The 24,221-nt window shown below is 40.7% G+C and overlaps 1 protein-coding gene across 7 annotated transcripts in view; it reads left to right on the forward strand.

Moving 5' to 3' along the window:
• foxp1b (forkhead box P1b) overlaps positions 1 to 24,221 on the forward strand; it is a 163,098-nt gene that overhangs the window by 120,373 nt on the left and 18,504 nt on the right. For 6 of the 7 annotated variants that reach the window (XM_057337516.1, XM_057337517.1, XM_057337518.1 and 3 more), the window contains 5 exons: positions 2,923 to 3,060; positions 4,456 to 4,548; positions 9,779 to 9,920; positions 15,068 to 15,260; positions 20,924 to 21,031. In XM_057337516.1, coding sequence (XP_057193499.1) covers positions 2,923 to 3,060; positions 4,456 to 4,548; positions 9,779 to 9,920; positions 15,068 to 15,260; positions 20,924 to 21,031 — 674 coding nt within the window. The remainder of the gene's footprint in view (positions 1 to 2,922; positions 3,061 to 4,455; positions 4,549 to 9,778; positions 9,921 to 15,067; positions 15,261 to 20,923; positions 21,032 to 24,221) is intronic. The other variant, XM_057337521.1, reaches the window with a different exon arrangement.

The following is a 24,221-nucleotide window of genomic DNA, read 5'->3' on the forward strand; positions in this document are numbered from 1 at the left end:
TCTCTCTCTCTCTCTCTCTCGATATTTTGCTCTTTCTAAAAGACTGCGTTGTTCATTAAGTCAATATTAGTGTATACAATATTAGCAGCTACATGTACGTCCCATACTCTCCCAGCAGGCGTTGTTTGCTTGATGTGTCTAAATTTGTCCACTACATGATCAGATGTTATGTTCACTGTTTGCATGTTTTAGGGTTAACTGTATTGTGAAGGCAATGAAAAAACATTAAGAATTTTCACATTTGAGACGTTACAGATGTTTGCATGTGTTGGCATGTGAATGTTCTGCATACGGTATAATACGATGTATGTGTGTATAGGTATGCTTGGAAAGGGCTGGTAGACACAGGCCTGTGCTAGCACATTGCCTACAGTCACACAGCATCTGTTTGCGTGTGTGTGTGTGTGTGTGTGCGTGTGTGTTTAACATCCACACCTGGCCAACACCACTCCTTAGCGAAATTCATAACCGTCAGCTTCTTCTGGTTCGCTCACTTTTCATCCTTCCAACTCTTTCTCTTACAGTACAAACAATCCTAATGCTATTTAAAACCATCCAATTGACAGCTGAAACATGCATTCGTAAAATTCCGCCTATCTTGTTTAGCCAGATATCTGCCTTATCTTAATGCATTTTCATCGTCACGGCCTAAAATATGTATTTGTTCTCTCCCCTCACCTCTTATTAGGCATACGGCCATTTACCGCAATTCATAATAATAATTCTATTTCGCACACATGCACAATTACGGCCAGAGGAGGAGAGGGAGCCGTGCCCGACGGTAAGCGCCGGTATCCCTCACTCTTCTTAAGTGCTGCTGATATAGTGGCCAGGATGATATTTTTCAGCTGAAGTGGTTCTGCTCTGCGGCGGTCCGTCTTAAAGAGATTCCAGCTCATTCACCAGCGGATTAAATGCTAGTAGTTACAATGATCAATAGGTTAAGAGAAGGCCCATCCCTCTCTTCACTAATGACCTCAGTGGTAATGGGCAGTAAAATGTGAGCTGTAATAGCCTTTCCACTAGAGCTGAGGTTTTGTAGAAGTGGATACACACACGTTAATGTGAGACAGGAGGGTGTGAAGCTGGTGTCGGTGTGTCTGTAAGGTGTGGAACTGAAGGTTTTAATTGGCATTGAGATTTGCCTTGATGTTGATGGGTAAGTTAAATGTTTGGCTGTTGGTTGTAATCATCTTCCTTTAAAGTCATTTTTGGTAGTTGTGTGAAGCTGAAAATTAGTTTGAAATTATTTTGGGGAATATTAGGTTTGGGTAACATGTTTAAGTTTTTATTTGCTAATTGATATTTTGTTTGACAAATTTTGTTTGTTTGACATTACTTTCCCTTTTGTGTGTTTTTTTTTATAGAAATGTTACAAAACTAGAATTTTTAAAACGAATAAGGACAAAATAATTTACTTCGGTATTCTTTAGTTGTTTTAAAATTCTGTCCTCTTTCAAGAAAAATGTATTAAAAAATCGCATAATTACTACGAATATCCAAAATGGCAAATCTATTTGATTTTCCAAGTATAAATGATGGTCTGAGTGTTTTTGCTGGTGTTGTGTTCCACCACCCACTCGCTGACTCTGACCTTCAGAATAGTTCATCAAAATTAGTGGCGCTGAGAAATAAGGACATGAGTGGATAATGACAGTGAAATGAAGAAATCAAGGGGCGCTGCCTATGCAAATAGCACGCTAAGCCATGTGAAAAATGGGCCGCGTATTAAGACGTAGTGGTGGTGTGTTAATGAGCATGCATTTGTGTTCAGCTTTGGCCATGACACTGTTTACAGCATAACATACACGGGTATATAAAGAGTCAAAATTGGGCGGAGTCCATGTGGAAGCTAACCCCGCCCCCTTACAAAGGGAACCCACTCCATCCTCAATTACATCCATCAGGCCGTGACAAATTCAAACACGTGTCAGTGGTTTTGACTCGGAGACGCAATTGGTGTAACCTTGGTGAAGAGAGACTGTCGTCCTAATGTCTGGCCAATCAGGAGCAGATGTGAGGGCGTACATCTGCGATCATACGCGCTCGCTGGGGATATGTTAACAGTTGCAAATGCATGCCACTATCACGTTCAGGACAGACGTTGTTTGTTACCCAATGTCACAAAGGAGAGATTTTAATGGCACTGTGTATCATAGTGAAATACTAGCAGTACACACACACACTCACTCTTATACATGTATACGCACAAAGCCTTTTCTCCAATTAAAGACCCCTGTCAGCAGCTCTTCAAGACTCTCAATGACATCACACGTTATTTTCGTTTCTAGGCGTAATACACGTACCTATTTTACATTTGTGTTCTCCGTAGTTACGTACTATATAACAAATGTGTATATATATTTATTTTTTGAGGAGAATTTGTGCATTCTTCGGTGCAGTTAATTCATGTTCATTGAAATACAACTAAGTTTTATGTACACACCAAAACCCATTTTACTGAAGTATTGCAGGGACAGCATGCTTCTCCCAGATGAAGAGGGGCGAAAACGATCATGAATGTATGAAAATATAAAACGTATTCAGTCACAAGCAAAACACGGACAGCACTCCGGTATAATGGCCGGCGGCCTTGTCGCTAGAGTGGCGTGTTTGATGACGGCACCGAACATTGACAGTCTGCCGTTGTTTGAGTGCGATTGTGGGTTTTTTGGACCCGTCAATCTCCCATCAGTCAAACAGCCTTGGCTTGTTGCTTGTTTTATCACTGGTTTCAAAAGCTCCTCAGGTGATGTCTGAGAAACAGATCAGGACTTTGAGACAGGCCCACGATAGTGTGCACATGTTTGTGCGCATCATTCAAGCTTAACTGTTCTTTTTGGGGGGAGAGTTTTGTGGAATTGTCTTTTACTTTGCTGTTGCACTCATGCATCTTTGGTTCTTCTGTGGTTCTGTGTGCAGGTCCCAGTTTCTGTTGCTATGATGACACCACAGGTCATAACTCCTCAACAGATGCAGCAGATCCTCCAACACCAGGTTTTGAGCCCCCAGCAGCTCCAGCTGTTACTGCAGCAACAACAAGCACTGATGTTACAGCAGGTAATTCACATCTGTCTTGCTGTTCAAATGTCTCAGATTGTTACTTGGACAAACATTGTGACATATGGAACTCTGAGTTTGACACATTTCGATTCATTTGTTAGCAAACTACCATCTAGAATTCAGGTTTACGTACACTACCAGTTAAAAGTGTAGGTCCACTACTGTTACTGTTTTAATTTTACACATTTTTGAGTAATAATGAACTTAGCAAAACTATATGAAATAAAACAACTTAACAATTTAACAACTTAACAATTTAACAATGGGAACTATGTTGTGACTAACAAAGAAATAAACGAGACCTGAAATGTAGGCACTCTTTGCAAAACTTTTTTTTTTTACTTTTTATCAACCAGTTTCTTAAGATATTTTTAAACAATATTGAATGACTTCACATATATTATATATATTATTCGGTCCTTTTTAAAACACTTTAACAGAGATTTTGTTTTTTTTATGAAAGAAATTAATATGTTTGCACAATGATATTTTTATCCATAAAACTAAATTCAAACATTTAAGCTTAGACCTTCAAATCAAAAGGTTTTTAAGATAATGATAAACGTCGAAGGCAACCCTTAACATTTGACTATTAGTGTGCTTTGGAGGTTTTGCAGGGATTTTATTTATAGATTCTCAGTACAGTCCAGAAATTAATAAGATATATTTAAAGGGATAGTTCACTCAAAAATGACAGCAACTGCACCCATTCACTTACATTGGTTTTGTGTCCATACAATGAAAGTCATTTGTAGCCATGTTTTTCGGTTACCAACTTTCTTCAGAATATCTTCTTTTGTGTTCTGCGGAAAAAGTCATACAGGTTTGAAATGACAAGAGGGTGAGTAAATGACAGAATTTTCATTTTTGGGTCAACTTTCACTTTAAAGACATTTAAATATAGCACAAAGGAAACATAACATACTTATCTTTTAAATTACAGTGCATAGAATGCAGTCTTTTTTTACAGCTGTTAAACAACGTATAGATCAAGCAACCTAAATCTGTCACACGTGTATTACGAGATTTTCATGTGAAAGTGTGTGTGGGTTTGACACATGACTCAAACATACGACTAGAATTCCAAACATTCTTCTTGGTGTGTACAGATCATCACCTGTACATTTTTTGCTGACTTTCAGGAAATGTGACCTTTGTCAGAGAAAGTCAAAATGACAATTTTCCATTTGCGGTATAACTCATTTACAGGTTGACTAAAGAATGTAAACTCTTTTATGATATGATATTTTTAATTCAAGAGCTCACTGAGGGTAGAAATAGTCACAGAATACTAAATAGTTTTTTTGGATTCCATACTATTTCACATAACTTTAAATGCAATGAAAATACAAGACGTAGCCGCTTTAATTTATAACCGCATGTCTTTTGCAGCAGCAACTTCAGGAGTTCTACAAGAAACAGCAAGAACAGCTCCACCTTCAGCTCATCCAACAGCAGCATGGCACCAAGCTCCAGAGCAAAGAGGTATGCTGACTGCATCACTTAACACAAACACTGACACCCAAGAGCAGCTGTTTCCCACCAAAGCTGCAACATCCCAGACCCTGCGTGTATCTCATTTAGAGTTTTGACAGTGGGGAAAGTTGAGCGAGTCGCTTCCTGCTCTTGTGTGTCTTGAGACCGGGTCTTACCCAGGCGCGTGACACCGCGATAAAAACTCTTGCATCCGGACCAGTTATGACTTCGAGCTAGAATTTGACATTTTTCATCATCTACATTTTTCAACCCCTCCACATCAACCAACTGTTATTTAGGGGTCACGTTTCTGATACATTTAATTTCCAAATCAACGTTTTTATTGGCTCTGAATGTCATTTTCTCTTTCAATGTGAAAAATAAACAACTTGTTACTAGAACCTTGTCATGTCACGCCTGGCTAGGACATGCTGTTAGTTATTTTTCTCTACGTGTAGACCAACGATAGGGTCCGGTATGTGTATTGGTTTCCCCTTTGCCATAAATACAGCAGCATATCTTGTACTGTACTGTATATAAAGGATTCTGCTGCCTTCCCTGCTTCTCCCTTCATTTTCAAAGGTGTACAACCAGCTGTTTTTCTTCCCGCTCTAATGACATCCGTATACGGCGACGCTTCAGACAAAAGAAGCGATTATTGCTCGGTCAAAAGCAGTTCAAAGACCATCAGTGTTTCACTTTTTAACTTCCCCACTGAGAGCTTCGTTCTGTTACGGTAGAGAGAGCGAGAACGTATAAATTAAGCCGAACGTTATAAAACACACACACACGCGCACACACAACGCTCACTTCAAAGTCCCCCAGCTCCCTAATTAATGAACTGGGGGCTTCAGTTTGGACAAGTTGTGGTGCGATGCCTCCATAAATCAATGCGACGGCAGCGCTTTTCTCGCTTTTGACAGAGGCTGTCACTCTCTCTCGTGTCGGAAGGACAGATGAAGGAAGGGGACTCGAGAACAAGGGGTTGAAAAAGGGAGGGCTTCACCGTCAAAGGAAGGAACAGTTGATCAGCTGAATAGGACGAGACGAACAGAGGAATAAATACACCGTTTTAAAGAGTATTATGTGTGATCACAGGAATCTGATGCAGCTCTCGAGAGGCTGTCTTCCGTCTGCCCCTGTTTTTCTCACTTGTGTTCCCTCTCCCCCTCCTTCGGCGTTCTCGCGCAGCCATCAAAAGACGGAATGCGAATTGTAGCAGCGACTCCCCCCACGGGGGTCAGACAATAACCCCCTGCTGCTGCTGCTTTGTGCCTCTTTTATTTAAAAGACAACAAAATTTCTTAGTTTTTCAAAGATTTTTAACTTTGGAGTGGAGGCGAGGCAATAAACGCCTCGATCACGTTGTCATCCGCTCTGTTCTCGTCTCTTTCGCGTGCCACTTCGACTTAACCTCTCGTTTGCTGTGCCAGGACGGCGTAAGGTTAGTGCTTGTGAGCAGAGGAAAAGCTCAAGTGATCCGGACCCCCTGTCACGGTCACAGAGCACTTCAATGGAAATTACGTTTTGTCACTAACAATTAAATACAACCTGACATAAAAATAGCCTCTTTTTTTCATAAAAGTAAATTGTGAATGATTATTCAGTTCCGTTTTATTGAGAGAAAAAAAAACTTTCACTGATATGTAATAGCTGATAACTTTTCTGCTGATGCAACCATTTGAGTGGGAAACAATAATGTTAACTTATAACATTGCAGCGCTTTTTTTAGGTTTCAATCAAGTCCTACATTATTTTCCATTAAATATTTTTTTTTGTGTTGCTGTGTTTTACCTTGTCAGTCGTTCAGTAGATGCTATACTGCGAATACATCCTTGGAAAAAATGTGTAAAATGTGTCTTGTAAAAATTTGGCCTGACATAAGACCCTAAAGCCGATTGCACATTGAGTCCGAAATTTGCGTCCGAAATTTCTGCACGTTAAAAAATAAATACGACCTCACTTTGTGTCAATCACATTTACACACTGCCTCCGATATTTTCGTCCGTCATAAAAAAATTCGGACTGGGTTCGATTTTCTGCGTTTTTTTCATCCGTCAAGCATTTTGAGTGGCCTTTTATAACAATTCAGAGACACCGTACAAACGAGAGCCAAATACGAAAAAACGCATACGAAAATTTCGGACTGTATGTCCGTAATGTCCTCGCCACAGCAGAGCAGTGCAGTGTTGGCTTGCTCACCGGGAGACTGCATTTATTTATTTATTTATTCATTTATTTATTAGATATTAATTATTATAATGATCTTGCTTGGTCTATAAACACCATGCACTGTGCTGTGTTTTACCTTTCTGTGTTTTTCTTATTTGCTCCTGTAAAGCTGCTTTGGAACAATGCACATTGTGAAAAGCGCTATATAAATAAAATTGAATTGAATTGAATTGAATTGAATTGAACTGTATGTGCAAAAGACCTAAGACGCACAGTGCGACCTATTGAACGTACTGTTACATCGTCATTTTTATTTGTGATGAATCAAATATGACACCTACCCTGTCTGATGTCTAGTCTAGTTTATGTTGGAAATGTGTGATGTTATGAAAGTTAAATGTACTGTGAATATTGTTTTATTTTACTTTGAAATTGTCCCCAATAGGGAGGCTCAGAGATGACGCATTTTTGTGTGCAAACCCCAGAAGCGAGTTAGCATTTTAGGACTTCGGGTTCCATCGCTCCAAAGTCTATGGGTTTTTGGTAAATCGCCCGAAATAAGGTCCGTGGTAAACAAAACCTAAATATTATCTTGATAGACAAAACATGTAAACATCATAAACCTTTGTTAATCACAGAGCTTATTTTTCGCGATCTTCCAAAAGTCTATGGGAAAAATGCATAGGCTTTCAGTCGAGGGAACCAGCGTGGTGCTTACTTCCGAAAAATACGTCATCGCTGAGGTACTGGATTTACTTTTTTGGTTTTAACAGGATGTTAAAAGGGATTGGCTTCTTTTTGTGGCACAACAGTGAATTGTTGAAGATTTTGAGATTTTGTGATCTTTTATAGCCTGGACTTGACAAACAGTCAAATTGTTTATTAACATAACATTTTCTAAATATTATTTACAAACATTTGTCACAGTATTGCTGGAAAGAGAATGGGATTAGGAAATGACGCAGGCCAGACTGGAACTTATGTCTCCATGTTAGCGCCACAATTCCTCTATGCAACGGTCTCATGTGCAACAACAGCTCGGCAGCTCCGGCTATTAACATTTCATTTAATTATTTGTACAACTGAAGCCTCATGCTGTATGTGTAGAAGGGGAATTATGGGTAGTGGGGGGGGGGCTATGGGTGGTAGAGAGAAAGGGCGGCTTTCAAAAAAAGCAAAAGACCATTGACAGGCAGATGAGGATGGGTGGACCATGAAAGACAAAGGATAAAGCGAGGGAGGAGGGGAGAGAGCACTTTATCAGGATTTTTCAGCTCTGTTGTGGGTCTAAAGGTTGACCTGTCCACGGTTGTGCTTCGGGACCTTTTTTGTGCGCTTTTTGTTTGGAGAAGTAAACACAAAGTTAAGCATCCTGTGTTTGGGAAGAGGGTGCGGTACACATCTTGGCAAAGCCCACGTTTGCGCTTTAATGCACCAACAAACACGCACACACCGCGCGACCCTCCTTCAGAGGAACCTTCTTGTGATTAAAGAAGACGTTTAGCTGTTGTCACGGAGACGTCATAATGCACTGAGGAGATCATAAACAACGCGTTAGCGTCGAAAGGGGTCAGCGAGAGGGTTCAATAGTCCCTGTATTTCCATAACATCGCCCATTTTGTTTTGACTGAGGGGGCGATCGTGGATGTTAGATAATTTCCTCTTATTTATCGTTCTGACTACACAGCAGTTTGCCTGGCGTCCTTCCCTCTCCTTCTGTCTTTCAACACCCTCTCGTTCCCTTTTACTCGTTTCCTTTTTCCTTACAATCTATGCTGAACTTTTTTTCACCAGTGTGCCCTCCCATCATGTACAGATAACTAAGTAACCTGCAATTTTATGTTTCGAACAAAGATGGCGATAGAGAGGAAAATTAACGGATTGCAGCTGGACTGACTAGCTTAACCAGTACACCCCCTTTAAAGCGACCCTGTTCATTCCCCCTCCCTAAATGAGTCTTAAAGGTGAAGTGTTCACCAGAAAAATTACACCCTTAACCTTTAAGCCCGCACGTCAGTCGCTCCATCAAAGCTTTCTCTTGTGCTCAAGTGTTCTTATACAGAGGAAGTGAGCATTTGACTTCTCTGGCTCTTCGCTTAAATGCTGCTGAATATTCCTTAGTCACAGGTTGTTTGTGCAGTTATGAATGGCCATAATTAAAATCCTGTGGCTCTTATTAGGAATGATTAACAACGTTTCATTATTTGTCACAAGCCTCCCAGACTCCTCGTTAATTAAGGAGAAATGGGAATGTGGGAACGGACATGTCGGCACGTGTTTGTCTGTGCGTTTTTATCAGCCGTGAGCGAATCCGTATGTTTGTGAATGTGGACCTCTTTTGCACTCTCATACTTTCTCTCTTTCAGTCTCCCTCTCTCTGTTCCTTTGATTCGCCCTCTGTTCCTGTCTCTTTTCTGTCTTTCTCTCTCTCAACATTTTCAACTTAATTTAGAGGAATAATTCACCAAGAATGAAAATTCTGTTGTCATTTACTCACCTGCAAGTTGTTTCAAACCTATAGAAACGTTTTTGTTCTGTTGAACACGAGAAGATATTTTAAAGAATGTTGGGAAACTACACAGTTCTGGGGCACCATTGACTACCATAGTAGATTTTTTTTCTTACTATAGTAGTCAATAGTGCCCCAGAACTGTTTGGATTATAAACATTCTTACAAAAATCTTTTTTTGTGTTCGGCAGAACATCGAAATTTACAGGTTTGAAACAACTTGTATTTTTGGGTGAACTATCCCTTTAAATGAATTTTGTTGCCATGATTGTGTTTAGTTAAAGTATTGCCACAGCATTATACATAAAAAGTAGTGAGAACACATTTACAATATCACAATAACAAACAATAATATGGTATTAAAATAAATACTAGGAAAACAATCAAATAGGATAAAAATTATACAAAATATAAAAATTGACTTTTACCATGACGTTATAAACCGTGTGAGAAATGGAAAAGAAAAAACACTGGTTGGTTTCTGAAGGTGTGCAGCTGTTAAATGTCTCTCTCTCGCACTCTCTTTTTCATTCTCTCTCTCTGTCTCTTTCTCTGCAGGTGTCTGCGCAGCAGCTGGCCTTCCAGCAGCAGCTCCTCCAGGTTCAGCAGCTGCAGCAGCAGCATCTTCTGAGTCTGCAAAGGCAAGGTCTGCTGTCCATTCAGCCTAACCAGACTCTGCCCCTTCACTCCCTTACTCAGGGTGAGTCCATATGCTCCGTCCCCTAAAGCTCCTGATCACACAGAGATCGATTAACATATGATGAAATCGCACATTTCTGTTGCAATATTATGAAATAATATTTGCTTTTTGATGTTGCTTCATTTAGGATTCTTTCTGTGAACTCCGTGATTTTATGTGAATGGTGAATTTGAACACAGAAAGCTTAAAGCTTATTTTATTGTTTGATATATTTTGAGTTATTTTAACAGTAGTGTTTTATCCCATTCTGTATTCTCTTGAAACAACAAGTCAAAGCATGTCAAATATGACAAATATTTGTAACTAGGAGAGGGAAACATTGTACACTAAACTGGATCATCTTGTGTTTCCATTCCTACATCCGTTCGCCATGTCTACATTTGTATCGGTCTCATCTCTGTTATCTTATATCGAGCCTTCGTCAACCCGTAAACATACATGCGCCATTGTTTTCTAACCTCATCCCACTAAACTAGTCAACGATTAATCATTTCACAAGAAACCAGTGAGTCAAAAAGTGTTTTTCTAGAAGGTGTATTGCTTTATTTTCTTTTGTCATATTTACTGAAGGAGCAGCTACGGAATGACAAAGAATGTATTCATACCGGTTAGGTTTTGAGTTTTTCGAAAGCTGACTGCATTCTCTTCGGCTAAAACAAACAAGGCCATAACAAGATAAGACCAAATGAAAGGTGGGGAGGGGTTCTCGGGTAGCTCGCAAATACAAACTGTGTTTGTTCGGTTTTGTTATTGTTTGATCAGCCGTAGAGACGCAAAGCTGAGCCACTCCAAATACCCACGTTGCCCTGGGGCTGGGCTAGGGTCAGATAGTTGGGAGTCTCTGAGATGTCTTTGAGGGACAATTTTTTTAATATAAAAATTAACAAATCGTGGAATGAGAAGCTGATAAATTCAATGAGATGCATATGAAAAGTAAATAAAAGTGTATTTGTTAGTGACGGATAGCTAATTTCCTAGCTTGAAACTGGTTAGTGTAGTTCAAGTCTGAAATGGTGAAATAAATCTGATGGTTAACCTTAAAGACCGTAATGTTCACTTAAATCTCACTGGTTGTTAAGACAGCAGTTAAAGCACTTGTCACAGTGTGTGTGTGTATTTGTGTGCGTGTGTGTGTCCTCCACATTTTCTGCTTCACTGTTAAAAGTTATTGATGACCTTTTTTCTTTCACACTCCACTACATTCTTTCATGCTTCAGCAACCCAGTTTTCCATTCGCAAGATGTAATCTACAATATTCAGTAGTTAGCCGAGTTGTTAGCATTGGCGTGATAACTTATGTTACTTCAGTGTGTGTGTGTGTATGTGTGCGGTGATTATGCGCTCGGCAGGCTACTAAAGAAGATTACTCGGTCAGGGAAACAGGCTGAAATTGGCTTATTTATTAGACACTTTGACTTTGATGTTTGAATAAAATCTTTTAACATCACGGCTTGGTGCTTAACGTACATGCACGTCCAGTCGTTTTCTACACGATTGAAAAAGCTGTTTACGAGTATGCGAGCGAGCTCTCTGGCACGTCTGAGACTTCCATCGAAACAATGTGTCTTTTTGTGCGTCATGTTTCGAAAAGCAGGCCTAGATCTCTCTTGCGGGTAGATCGTTTTTTGACGGTAATGTTTAACGTTTTGGAGAGGGTCAAAACAGCCTGCTATCAATTATAGAAATGTGTTAGAGGAGATAAATATTATAAAAGGGGTCCGGGGGGAGAAAATAAGTATTGAGTTTATCAGTATACGTATAATAAAACACAGTACAGATGAATATTTAAAGGAATAGTTCACCTAAAATTTTTAATTCTGTCGTCATTTACTCCCCCTTATGTCATTTCAAACCTGCATGAGTTTCTTTTTTCTGCAGAACACAAAAGAAGATCATTTGAAAAATGTTGCTAACCAAACGACATTGGCTCCCATTAACTTCCATTGAATGGACACCAAACCACTGTGACATTTCTCAAATATTTTCTTGTGTATTCCACAGAAATCCCATATAGGTTTTAAATGACATAAAGGTGGATCATTGATGACAAATTTTTTTCACAAAAGCACTCTGAACAATCGTTACACCTGCATTTGCCTGTTGTGCACACAGTCTACATCGGTGTGGCTGCCAGATGTGTGTGTGTGTGTGTCTCTAGTCTTCCACACTATTAGCCCGCTCTCATCTGAATCCGTGCCCTTATACACACATTATGATCCCTGGCATCCCCGTAGCTCAGTCTCATCCCCGGCCGCACATTAGTTAAGTTGTCCAGTCAAGGGCCACAGGACACCGACAAGACAAATTTGCCCCTAATATGAAAGCAGCAAATGTGACCAGGCATGAAGTGCGGTGTGCGCGCGGGCCCATCAGGGGACTTCGGCCTCTCGTCCGGCTTCTCTGGCAGTGATTGATTGGCTGGCAGTGCGGCACTGTTTAATAGCTTCTGTAGCATTAGGGAGGAACATATTTAAGGCCTTAGGGCTGCATATCAAAGGCCCCAGCGATCATAACCCCTTTTACAAGAGAAAGAGAAGATCTCTGCCTCACAGAGAAATAAACTAATAGTACTGTCAGTATGCAGTTGTGGCAGCCCTATTGAAAGAGACACGGCCGCTGGTTTCCGCGGCCCCAGCGCGCGGCGCTATTTTTTATCGACTGCTGATGGGCCACAACTAATGTGGTTGTGAACCTTAAATCAACTTTCCGCTTGCTCAAACATGGTCACCAGTGTACTGGGGGTACAAGGACGGGAAAAGGTTGAAACGGGAGTTCGGGGCCCCTGTCTGGGTGTCGGCATTACCTGCTGCGGTAAAAATTGAGTTGCTTCGCTGGCGATCAGTCAAACGTTTCAGTGACATCCATTTTTTCGAATCACGAGTGTGTGTCTTTGGCTTTTAATGAGAAGAGGTGCGCTGCTGAAAAATGACTTTGGTGCCGTTAAAGCGATCTGGAGTTTACAAGACAGATTTAAAGACAAAGAAGTGTTTAAATGTTGTGCGCTACCTGTGAAGCCTGGCATCCATCATCCGTTGCAAAATGGCGATAATGCAGCTAGGTTCGTACGGTTGGTTGTAATGTTACGTATGGAGAAAATGCTAGAGATGTATTTTTTGGTTTATTGGTTGAAGGTGGGGTGAGGTGAAAGACAGATAAATACGGAAAGGACGTGGTTGAGCAACAAGAAGAAATGGAGAGGTAGAGGGAAGGGTTTATGGGAGGTGTCAGACACAACAAGACAGCTTCGTCCCACTCTCATCAGCCCACCTCCCCCAACCCCACCCCCTCCAGCTTGGATTCGTTTCAGTAAACAGTGGTGTCGGGGTCACCTGGACTTGTGGGTAATTGAGGGAGAATGGGCCACCCTGTCAAGCACATCGGCTAAAAATACATTGCACGCTGTCACTGTGCTCCAAGTGGGGGGAAAATGATTGTTCCCCTCCATGTCCAAACCCAAAACAATCACCAGCGCCGTGACCTTCTATCTCGAAACCGTACAGACAACTTTTCCTCGCAATGACAACCGCAAAGACAAAAAGAAAACAAGCCAGTTGATACCTTCAGCTCTCCTTCAGATGGCGTAGTCGGAATTTAGACTTCGATTTTATAACATTGCGTGAACGTACGTACAAGAGGACATTAAAAGCCGCAAAAAAACTCACGACGTGCCCAAGAAAGCAAAAGATGCCGCTTGGCATGTGGGAAGGTTATTGATTCGTCCTGCAATAATTTTCGCAGGCTCTTTTATATGCAAACGATCTGGTGTGAATTTATGGCATTCCTACCAGACTCATTTCACAGTTTTTAGTTTCCGTCTCTTTGTCTGTCTCTCTGGAGTCTTAGCCGCCTCATTAGCTTACTGTTCTCCATTACTGGCATAATTAAAATCTTTAGTAGCTTATCAAATTAAAAATATTTTCTGCTGATCGTATTGAGATCTTCACCTCACCCGTTATTTTGCCACAACAGGAATAAATTAAAACTGAGCGAAGCTCGTGCAAACGCATTACGGTGGAGCACTTGAAAGAGGCCACTTCTGGTATCTGTAAAGAAAATTATTACGAAGGGAAAGGATAGAGAGAATTAGAAAATGAGGGGGGGGGTGAAAACAAGAAGGATGAATGTAATCAGAACTAAAATGGCTTTTGCTCATTTTGAAATCGTAATTGTGATGTTAAGCGATTGATCCGCACTACCACCCAAAAGCCCCTTTCTGTTAATTTCGCAGAACATATGAAAAACTTTCGCAGCACTATGATGAATCAATACTCTCTGCACTTGAAATATTTAAGCTGTTGGTTACGATTTCTTTTTTTTTCTATTTTCAAATGAGAACTGACTTAAGAATAGCGTTTATTGGTTCATTCGTGGATTTCTTATACTTTAGCCCATAAGAAAAGTTCTCCACCTGCTGCACATTCAAGGCCAATTTTAATGTTTTCTTTTGTAATTCCCAGCCTGCTAGCGCTAAATGTAATGTCAGCCGGCGAAACATGAAACACTTGCGTATGTGTGTGCGTTTCTACGGGTGTAGTAAGTGTTTGTGTATCTGTCACCGAATCGAGGCAACATCTTGTCTTCAAGCGATTTTTCTTCTCACTTATCTTCTCTTTTTCCAAAGGACGTACGAGCTGCATTGCGCTCGACTTGTTAAATGAGGTTTAAGTCGTCTGTGTCAATTGGAGGCGGGGCAAAACTTTAAGCATTTTGCACATTAACACGCTTTCAAGAGTATTACCCTAGGGGCTTGTTCGTTCTTTAGTTTTCTCCCTCGTTGTCTCTTGCATAGGGATGTTTTTGTGGGCTTGTGTTTGTGTGTGTGTGTGAGAGAAAGAACTGTCTGACTTCTTGTCAGAGGAATAATGGTGATTATTCAGATTTCATGCCCTGTCTGTATGTTAATTATTTACTTCAAGCATGAAATGTGCGTGAATGCCAGGGAGTTTTTGTACACAAACACGCTTCACAAAGCATGCAAGGAATGAGAGAGAGAGAGAGAGAGAGAGGGCAGGCGGCTCATATCAGCCTGTAGTGGAATAATTAATGCCCTCTTTTGTTTACTGAGCCCTTGTTTTTTATTTAATTATGCCACGAGTAGAACCAGATTAGCCGTTAATTGATTTAATTATCCAATTTGTTTGTGGCAGGCATGATTCCAGCTGAACTACAGCAGCTGTGGAAGGAGGTAACAAACTGCCACGTGAAGGAGGAGAACAGCATCACCAATAACGGCCACCGGGGTCTGGACCTGTCATCGCCTTCCCCCGTCCCCCCTAAAAACATCAACCAGCACGGATCCACCAACGGCCAGTACGGCAGCCACACACTCAAGAGAGAGAGGTAAGACCAACGGCCATTGACGTGACTACGTTGGATGTTTTTCCATAAAAGTTTGATGATGCTGATATTAATATAAAAACAACTGAGATGTGTGGATGGCACAGCTCAGATAGTTTGGTTTTGGGAGAATTTGGTGGGAATTGACTGAGTTTATAATCGCTGACTTTTGGTGGCAGACTGGCAAAGTTAAGCAACATTGTTGAGTCAACTCTGTGAGACACATTGAGATTACTCTGTGTGTTTATTGTGGGCTGCAGACCCAAGCAACAAAATATTTATCGGCATCACTGTGTAAACCAAACGAGCTCTCCTATTATCCCTGTGAAGGTGGAAATCCTTTTAAGGGAAGCCAGGGTGATGGACAGGTACCCATAGGGCATTTTCTGCGAATGAATATTAATTTACCGCTCATGTTCATTATAGACCTGGAGTCTGTCCGCTTAGTCCTGTACATCGGGGAATTACAGTCAAGCACCTGAGAGAATGGCATTGTTAGAAAGGTTAGATTAGTGTAATAGAAAGAAAATCACTTCCTTTGTTAGGAAACACCTCTGTTGTTGCAGTATTGCACTTGTAGTCCTTACAGTATATCAGCCAAATATATCATTTAACTTTTCTTTAAAGGTCAAGTGTATGAAATTTAGCAGCATCTAGCGGTTGAATCTAGCGGTATGCAACCAACGACTCAATTCACCCTCCCTTTCGAAGCACTACGGTGGCTGACACAGGAGTAAGATGTCATCACGTTTTCGCTTCTTTGCCAAAGGAGATCACGTATTTACGAAGCGCGCTCTGTAGAGCAGTTTGTCCGTTTAGGGCTACTGTAGAAACAACATGGCGAATTCCATGTAAGGGGACCCGCGGTGTATGTAGATAGAAATAGCTCATTCTAAGGTAATAAAAACTTAACGGTTTATTATGTAAGGTCTTTATACACCTCTGAAGACATTGTTATGTATATTATATTGCATTTCTGTCAATAGATCCTCCCAAAAATTACACACTGGACCTTTAATTTGGCTAAATTTAGTATTTAAAAATGTACAATCATATAATACAAAGCTTTGTATTAAATCAAAATCTAAACAAAATCATTATTTTTTACAAAACAAATTGTAATAGAAATGCAGAATTCCCTTAATAGCGACTGGATAAAATTCTTTTAAAAACGTACATATACAGTTTTTGTATTAATATGGTTTCATGCAACAGTTATGCGTTGCAGCGCAGCTTTGCTAAACAATGTTTTTAAACCCCTGACACTTGAAGATTTATTTGGAGGAATTATTGCGTCGCTGTGTCTTTAAGGAAGATTTTAATTTAGTTTATAACACGTTAACTTGTTTTCATGTGCTCAAGTGTGAGCTTTGAACTGCTTGTAAGAAGCCTCCAGGCACTCTGAGCTCATTTGTTTGTCTCTCTCTCTCTCTCTCCACATCTGACTCGGATTTGGCTGATCAAAACCAACGTGTCATTATGAAAGCGATGCGAACTAAAACACGTTTAGTGCTGCAAAACAAGCTCTTGCAGAAGGTGAAGGGAGGGTTCACAAGTGTATCTACATTTTCTATCAGTGTGGTGCAGAATTGAGTCTGTGACGGGTGTGATCAACATCCCCGCAGGGTTATTTAGGCAGGGTGTGATGTCACTGACACGGTAGGTCTTATGGGGGCTATTGTAACCAATGGAGATACTGGCAACGTATACTGTATCTAAATTAGGATTTCATTATCTTTGCTTTACAACTTTCTGAAGTTGTTAAGCATGTAGCAGTGCATTTTGGGATTGGCTTCTCCATGAAGGATACTTACTAATGCTGCTTTAGACATTGCCCAATTGGTGTATTGTAGAGGACAGCATTGTTACAGTTGCTTTTGTAAACCCATTCCCACCAGAGGCATGTTGGGAATGACACCTGAAGATGTTGTCTAGTTAGGCAGCTCACTAGGTTTTGCAACAGAGCAACTCGCTCAAATGCTCACTCATGCTTTCTGAAGAGTAACAGTCTATCAGCCCATTTCCCTAAAGTGCACAAACAACCAGTCCTCCATCACAACACCGCAACCCTTTTGTGCCACGTCTGGTTTAAAACACTCAAGGAGACGTGTCGGAAAGCTCAGCGCATCCCTGCCCGCCCCTCTCTCTGTCAGAGATTAAAGAAGACGTCAACCGCAGTTTAGCTCCTGTGCCGTGAAGAAGGCTTTCTGCAGACTGAATATGCCTTAGATCTGTCAGAAAACAAGAGCAGGTGATCGCATCTCTCTCTCTTTTCCATCCAGGTAGCTAAAGAGTTTGGGAAATACATTCCTGAGTCATTTCTGTTAAATGCAAATGCAATTTAGCGAGACAGTGCTAGCTTTAATGAGCTTCTCTGTAGCATTAAAGGGATAGTTCATCCAAAAATGAAAAATATGTCATCATTTACTCACCCACTCCATTGTTAGCAATTTTCAGTTCTGGGACATCATCCACTACCATAGTAGGAAAAAAAATATTGTACACATAATGAGATATTTTGAAGAATTTAGGAAAACAAAGAGTTCTCGGGCACCTTTGATTACCATTTAATTCTTTCTACTATGGTAGTCGATGTCCCGGAACTGAAAATGACTAACATTCTTCCAAATATCTTTCTCTGTGTTCATCAGAACAAAGTCATGTAAACCGGTATGAAATTACATGAGGGTGAGTAAATGATGACAGTTTTTTCATTTTTGGGTGAACTATCCCTTTAATGTATGTGTATTTTATTAGCAAACACGTATTCCACACAAGGTCACAGAGAAACATAACATCAATTTTTAATCCGCAAGAGCCGTGCAGATTGAAATCCACAGATTTAAGTGGAACGAAACAAAATCATCGACTCGCACAATTTTCACACAAACGTTAATGAACTTTTAATTGATGTGCTTTTAGCAAGTCCCCCCATCGCGAAACATGCAGGCAGCTGCGCGCTGATGGACTCGCTCTGCCCCGGCTCTCTCAGATTAGTTACCGGCCGGGGTCTTAAGCACCGCGCAGGCCGTTTCATGTGTCATATAAAATCTGGCCAGTCACAGCGACGCCTGCAACTAAAACCTTAAGTGCATCCACCGACATCATTCACTGTCTTTTCACTTCCGTCTTAAAGGAAAGGGAGAGAAACTCAATCACCGCATACATGTTTAGACGCGATGCTCCTCTGCTTTTAGCATCCTCCACCGACTCCCACTGGTGCCGGCACAGAGACAACCTCCGCGTGCACACCCAAATATGATAAAAGCATTCGACATGTTGGTCCACCCGACCCATCAGCACCTAGATAAGGGACAAACGCGGTTTATGAAACTGCTTGAACTTCTCTGGTGATTTAATGTCAGGGGTTGGAAGAAATTTGCTGACCTGACTTCAATGGGACTTTATCGCTAGTACAAGACTGATATATCCTGTCAATCAAAAGAGGACAGGAAAGTGCAATAAATGTGTCATAATAGTCATTATATGAATTAATAACATTCAGAAATTAAGAAATATTAATTGAATCTTTAGAATCTGTATAGTAATATACATAATATATGCGTTTAAAAAAAAAGAGTATTCCACCTTTAGGTTTTGTCTTGACCTCTAGTGTGAACCTTGAAAAATATAGAGAACTTCTTTTTTAACAGGGTCGCCCTGCTCGTGTTGTCCCAGTTTCTCTCCCAGAATCCTTCAGGATTGCTGTGCACAGGGGATTTAAACCCAGACAATTTGTTTTAAAGAGATAAATAATCTGATTCCCCCCCAAATGGGCCCCTTAACCTTCCTTTTAATTGATCTTCAACTCTGGAAATGATAATTAAAACATTTTGAGGGGTTTGGGAGGGAGGCGTGGGGTCGGGGATCCAGTAGAGGATTGAGTCGGGGGTCTGGGGATTTAGCAGTAGACTTGGAGGAGGACTGTTTCTTTGATGATGTCTCCCCACATGAAGACGTGAGGGAGAGTAATGGTGTTCTGGGCCTGTCTGAGCTCAGGTCTGGCTCTCCAGACGTCAGACCTCTTCTTCTTTCTTAGGTTGGCAACGACGATACTTATGCGCTCAGTGCGCGATAATACGATCCTAGATCATAATGTAATGAAAGATGATATGACAGAGTAGTGCTACCTCACAGGAAAGCATTTAGGCTAGCATTTGAAGAGCAGGATTTAAATGCAAAGGCTGTGGTGCTTGTGATGTACTGTTTGTTGTTTTTATATTTTTTAAAGGATAGCTCACCCAAAAAGGACAATCCTGTCATTCACAGAAATAATGTTGTGAGGGTGCATACATAAGATTGGATATTTGGAGAGAACGATTTTTGTACTCTGAATTCTACTTTTTGCCCTTTTTGTATTTGTTTTCTCTTATAAATATATATATATATGTGTGTGCATGCGTGTGTGTGGCATGTATATATGTTTATATGTGTATATTTATAATCCAATTTTATTTGACATTTTTTGGTTTATTTATTTTTTTATGTATACAGTTATACCTATATTACAGTTGTTAATGTACAGTATATTAAGTCTAATAATTGCTAATATTTTGTTATTGATTTTTAATTATATATATATATATACTTAAATATATTCATATAAGTCAATACAAAGTTTTATATATATTCACACAATCTAATAAATAGATTATAGATTCATGATAGATCATTTTTTATGTAATAAATTTAATTTGATAATAAGAATTATGGTTCTACCTGTACTGCTTTTTTTTGCTTTTGTTTATTTACGTTTTTATGTATACCTATATTCCAGTTTTTAATGCATTTAAAAAATATAATATATTTTTTACACTTCTTGTACTGTTAATGTAGGAATTATTCTTCAATTAGGACTGAGACTTGTATTGTAATTATTTGAGTTATACAATTCAATTTAAAGATTAGGCGTTACGAAGTATAATCTTAAAAGTTTAAGTCATTTTGATCTTAAAGTAAACCCACAGATCACTCGAGGTAAACCCACAATGCCAACCTAGAATCTTCACTTCTAAATGTTGTGTTTGCAAGCTAGACGCTTGTTTGCATGAAAGCCTGTGCCGACTCTTTGCAGGTGGATAAATTGATAACAGGTGGAGTGTGTTTGTTGTTTGCTCTTGGCAGAAACAGGCCAGATGAATTTGGAAGCTTCCTGTTGTGGGAAGCACTTGTTGCTCCAGGTGGACCGTAGGGGTCACGGTTCAGCGGTCAGAGTAAAAGGACACGCCGTATCGCTGAACCTCGCGCTGCTCTGATCAAAGCGCTCCTCCATGCTTTTCAGAGGAAGCCCGTAATTGGCTATTGATTGGCCGCATTGGGCAGCTCGGACGGTTTGATAGGCTGACAACTCCAACTATGCTGAAAGCAGAGCGAGCTGATCACACACTTCCTGTCGAGGTCCGGGGTAGTGATGTCAGTAAAACAACAATGCTTTGATGAATTTTGTGTGTGTGTGTGTGTGTGTGTCTGGTGAAGGGGGAAGGTTTCTTTATTAGTTGTCAGATTTTAGTGGATGAGCCATTAATATTGCATCAAGCGATATTATGGAGATTAATTGCTCTTTAGCCTCTTTCATAAAAGTCCAATGATGCGTGATTATGTTGCATATACATCTCGGATATTTGCAGCCTTGATGTGGAGCTAACGTCTGTTGTTTCTTTTTACAGTTCAACGTTGGATGATCATTCTTCCCACTGTCATCCCCTCTACGGTCACGGTGTCTGCAAATGGCCAGGATGTGAAGCAGTGTTCGACGATTTTCATTCGTTTTTGAAGTAAGAACCACACACGCACCCCATAAATCCTGGAGAAATGTGTGCTTCATGTTGCAATTTTCTTTTGGATTTTTCTGTTGGATTTCCATGTCCTATTAGAAAATTTCCATTGGATCATTCAGGATTAAGTATAATTCCACATCCAATTCCTGTGGATCCTTCTATCTTTCCGATCCAAATTTTGTACACATTTCTTTTGGATTTTGGATTTCCACCCACATTTTGCATGCACCACACCTGCGCTCTCATAAAGTTTAACCCAGTCAAATCTAGTTACAGTTTGTTCCAATCGTTTCCAATTTCTCCTGGTTCTTTTGATATTTTCTTCTCTGTCAATGTGGGCTTGGTTTTGACGTGGACGTCTGGTGGGCTCTCTCAGTGTGGGCTTGGCTCTTGTCGTTGGTGTGCGGTGGGATCTCTGTGGTGTGGTTTTCCACAGGATTCTGTACTGCCTGCGATAACTGCAGTCCCCATGGAGATTCCTGACACTTTGTCCCAAAACAAACATGTAGGGATGTTTTATCTTTGATGACCAACATAACCAAAGTATAGCGGGTTTGCCCTTGACAGCCTCTAGATCTTACGCTGTCCTTCTTTCTCCCTTGTTTTTTGAAGTATAGTCATGTTTGTTAAGGTTAGCATTATTATTGCTCACATACGCTGTAGGTTCCTGTAGCTCATCTGGCAGAGCATTGCGTGGGGTGGTATATAAGATGATAAAATGTATCATTTGAATGCACTATAAGGCCACATCCACACAAAGCCAGAGCTTTCCCTATCCAACCTTTTTTTTTTTCCTTTTTACGGCGTCGTCTCAAGAAATCTTTACGTACACAGCTAAACGCGTCTCCGTGTGGATGGCCTCTGTCACTTTGGATGAAAGCATCTTATGTATTAAATAAATGCATCAATGTGATATGCTAACCGCTACACCACGGCTATCAAATTGTTTGTACCTGCAGCTCTAGTGAATCATGTCTTTATTGCTTTTGAAGTCGACTGTACACCGGCCAACACACACAGGCTAAATAACAGCCGAATCAAACATCAGGCTCAAGGTGCACAGTTTACACCACATACATCCTGATCCCCTCTGAAGAAGACCTGGTCTTCCTTAATCCCCACTGTGTGAGTGTATGTCAGGCTGGATTAGTCCCACTCCAAACAATATATGACACTGTTCCATTATCCCACGTTTAAACCAAAACAAGCCTGACATGGGGACCCACAACCAGAGAAAGTGAGAAAAACGAGCAGGAGATCAGAACCACAGCTGCGCTCCTGCCCGTTACACAGTCCTGTGTTTTCCTCCTCTCAACGCGCCCGTGGTTGCTCGCATTTCAGGGAGCGGGCTCTCCGGGTGGTTTATTTGAAGCCGTTTTTGAAACCGGCCCAGCCACTGTAAACACTTGCAGATCACTTAGCAGATAATAACATAATCTACCTCGGATCTGTGTTTACCTGCAGAGAAAGACATAAAGACACGCATTGGTTCTGTCTGCTGGGAGCGTAGAAAGTACGTTTGCCGCTCTGGAGCGAGATCAACCGAGTGTCTAAACAGCGCCCGGAGAATAAACCGCAGATCAGTGTAACAGAATGTTTTTGAATTTTGCTTCACTTCATTGCCTTTTTTCCGTCTGCCAAAGCCGTGATTCATCATTGCTTTTTGAAATGAGAGAAATGAGCATTTCAGCGCTGCAAAAGAGCGAGCGAGCGAGGGAGGGAGAGAAGTGCTTTCTTTAAAAAGAGCCCGAGTACACTCTGCGATGTTTATACAAGTGTTTTTATCATGGCAACATCTTGTTTACTTTTCTTGCCTGCCCTAAACTGCTTGGAACATGTTGAGAAAACATTTGGAGATGCTCCACAAAGCCGGCTTTGTAAAAGCGAGGCTGGTTGAGAGTTCAGCTGGCACGCTCAAGGTGTTAACCGTCCATGCGCTAAACATTTCCACATGTGCATCCGACGGCCCGAAAAATCACAAACAGAATAAAAGAAAGAAAATTAGCGGGATGATAGGTTTTCTGGGTAGCTTGCGAGAGATGGGCGCTCTGGGCGATGTGAGATGCGCGGTAGCGTCACGTCCATCTCGGTTGCCCGAGCCAACAGCAACAACCGGTGACGTGCGGTGGTGTTGTTTTAAACCGTGCGGATATTTATTATGTCTTTAAAAGAAAACATTGCATACTTTGTCACACTGGATGATAACCGTTTCAATAAATAAAAGGGAAGGGGTGGTAAATGTGATACGTGTTTTTCCAGTAGGGTAGGAAGGGTGGAGCACGGGTTTATATAGTTTTCAATGTCTTGTTGTATTTGTTTTTTTGTTTATTTAAAGTCGCTTTGTTTGATTACAGAATATACAGTATGAGTCTTAGAACTGTTTTTTTTGTGAATTGTTAACTTTACAAACATGCCTGTTGCATTGTGTTTGCCGTGCATGTAATCCCATCCTGGAAACTGTATGTTTACCCATCAAAGACAAGCTGTATACGTAAATAAAAGCTATTGATAATGCAAATTTTAGCAAAAACCAGGACAGGATGAATATTTACCTATGCAGGTACCTTTGTATGTTTGGGAATAAACAAAGATGACGTTGTTGCGATAGAAAGGCCTCCAAGGCACAATCCTCGTACTGCATCATTAAAACCAGACTAAAGGACGGCTAGCCTCTATGTCGTGTAAAATGCTGACTGTTTAACTAATGTCTATTTAACTTGTTTTATTGTGGCCATTTACATTAGGTGCTGTCATCCTGCCAGAAAGCTTTTAAAAAAAGCCTTCGTTTGAAGTCCAAAAAGTGACACATGCCAACGCTCATAGTCTTTCCCGACGTCAATTCTGCCATTCCCTCGTCCTGTCCAGACGCTCCTCTGAGAGGCTGCATTAAGGGCCATTTGAATATTTCATTTCCTATTAATTATGCACTGTGACTCTACATGTCATTAGACGGAAAGGAGGAGAGGAGAAAAAAGAAACGTCCACCGTAATAAAGGATGAAAAGCGGGAGGTCGCAGGGTGGCGTGAACCACGAATTCCAAAGCACGTCACGTCCAGCCGCATTCGTTGTGAATGCGCGGCATCGGCCTAGACGTCCTTAAGACCTGGCTATTTTATCTTTTGCGCATGTGAAAGGTTGTTTTGAAATGTTTACATGATCCCTTTCAACCTTTGCTGACATCAAACA

The sequence above is a fragment of the Triplophysa rosa genome, linkage group LG7 (genome assembly GCF_024868665.1).
Source record: "Triplophysa rosa linkage group LG7, Trosa_1v2, whole genome shotgun sequence".
NCBI classification, from domain to species: domain Eukaryota; kingdom Metazoa; phylum Chordata; class Actinopteri; order Cypriniformes; family Nemacheilidae; genus Triplophysa; species Triplophysa rosa.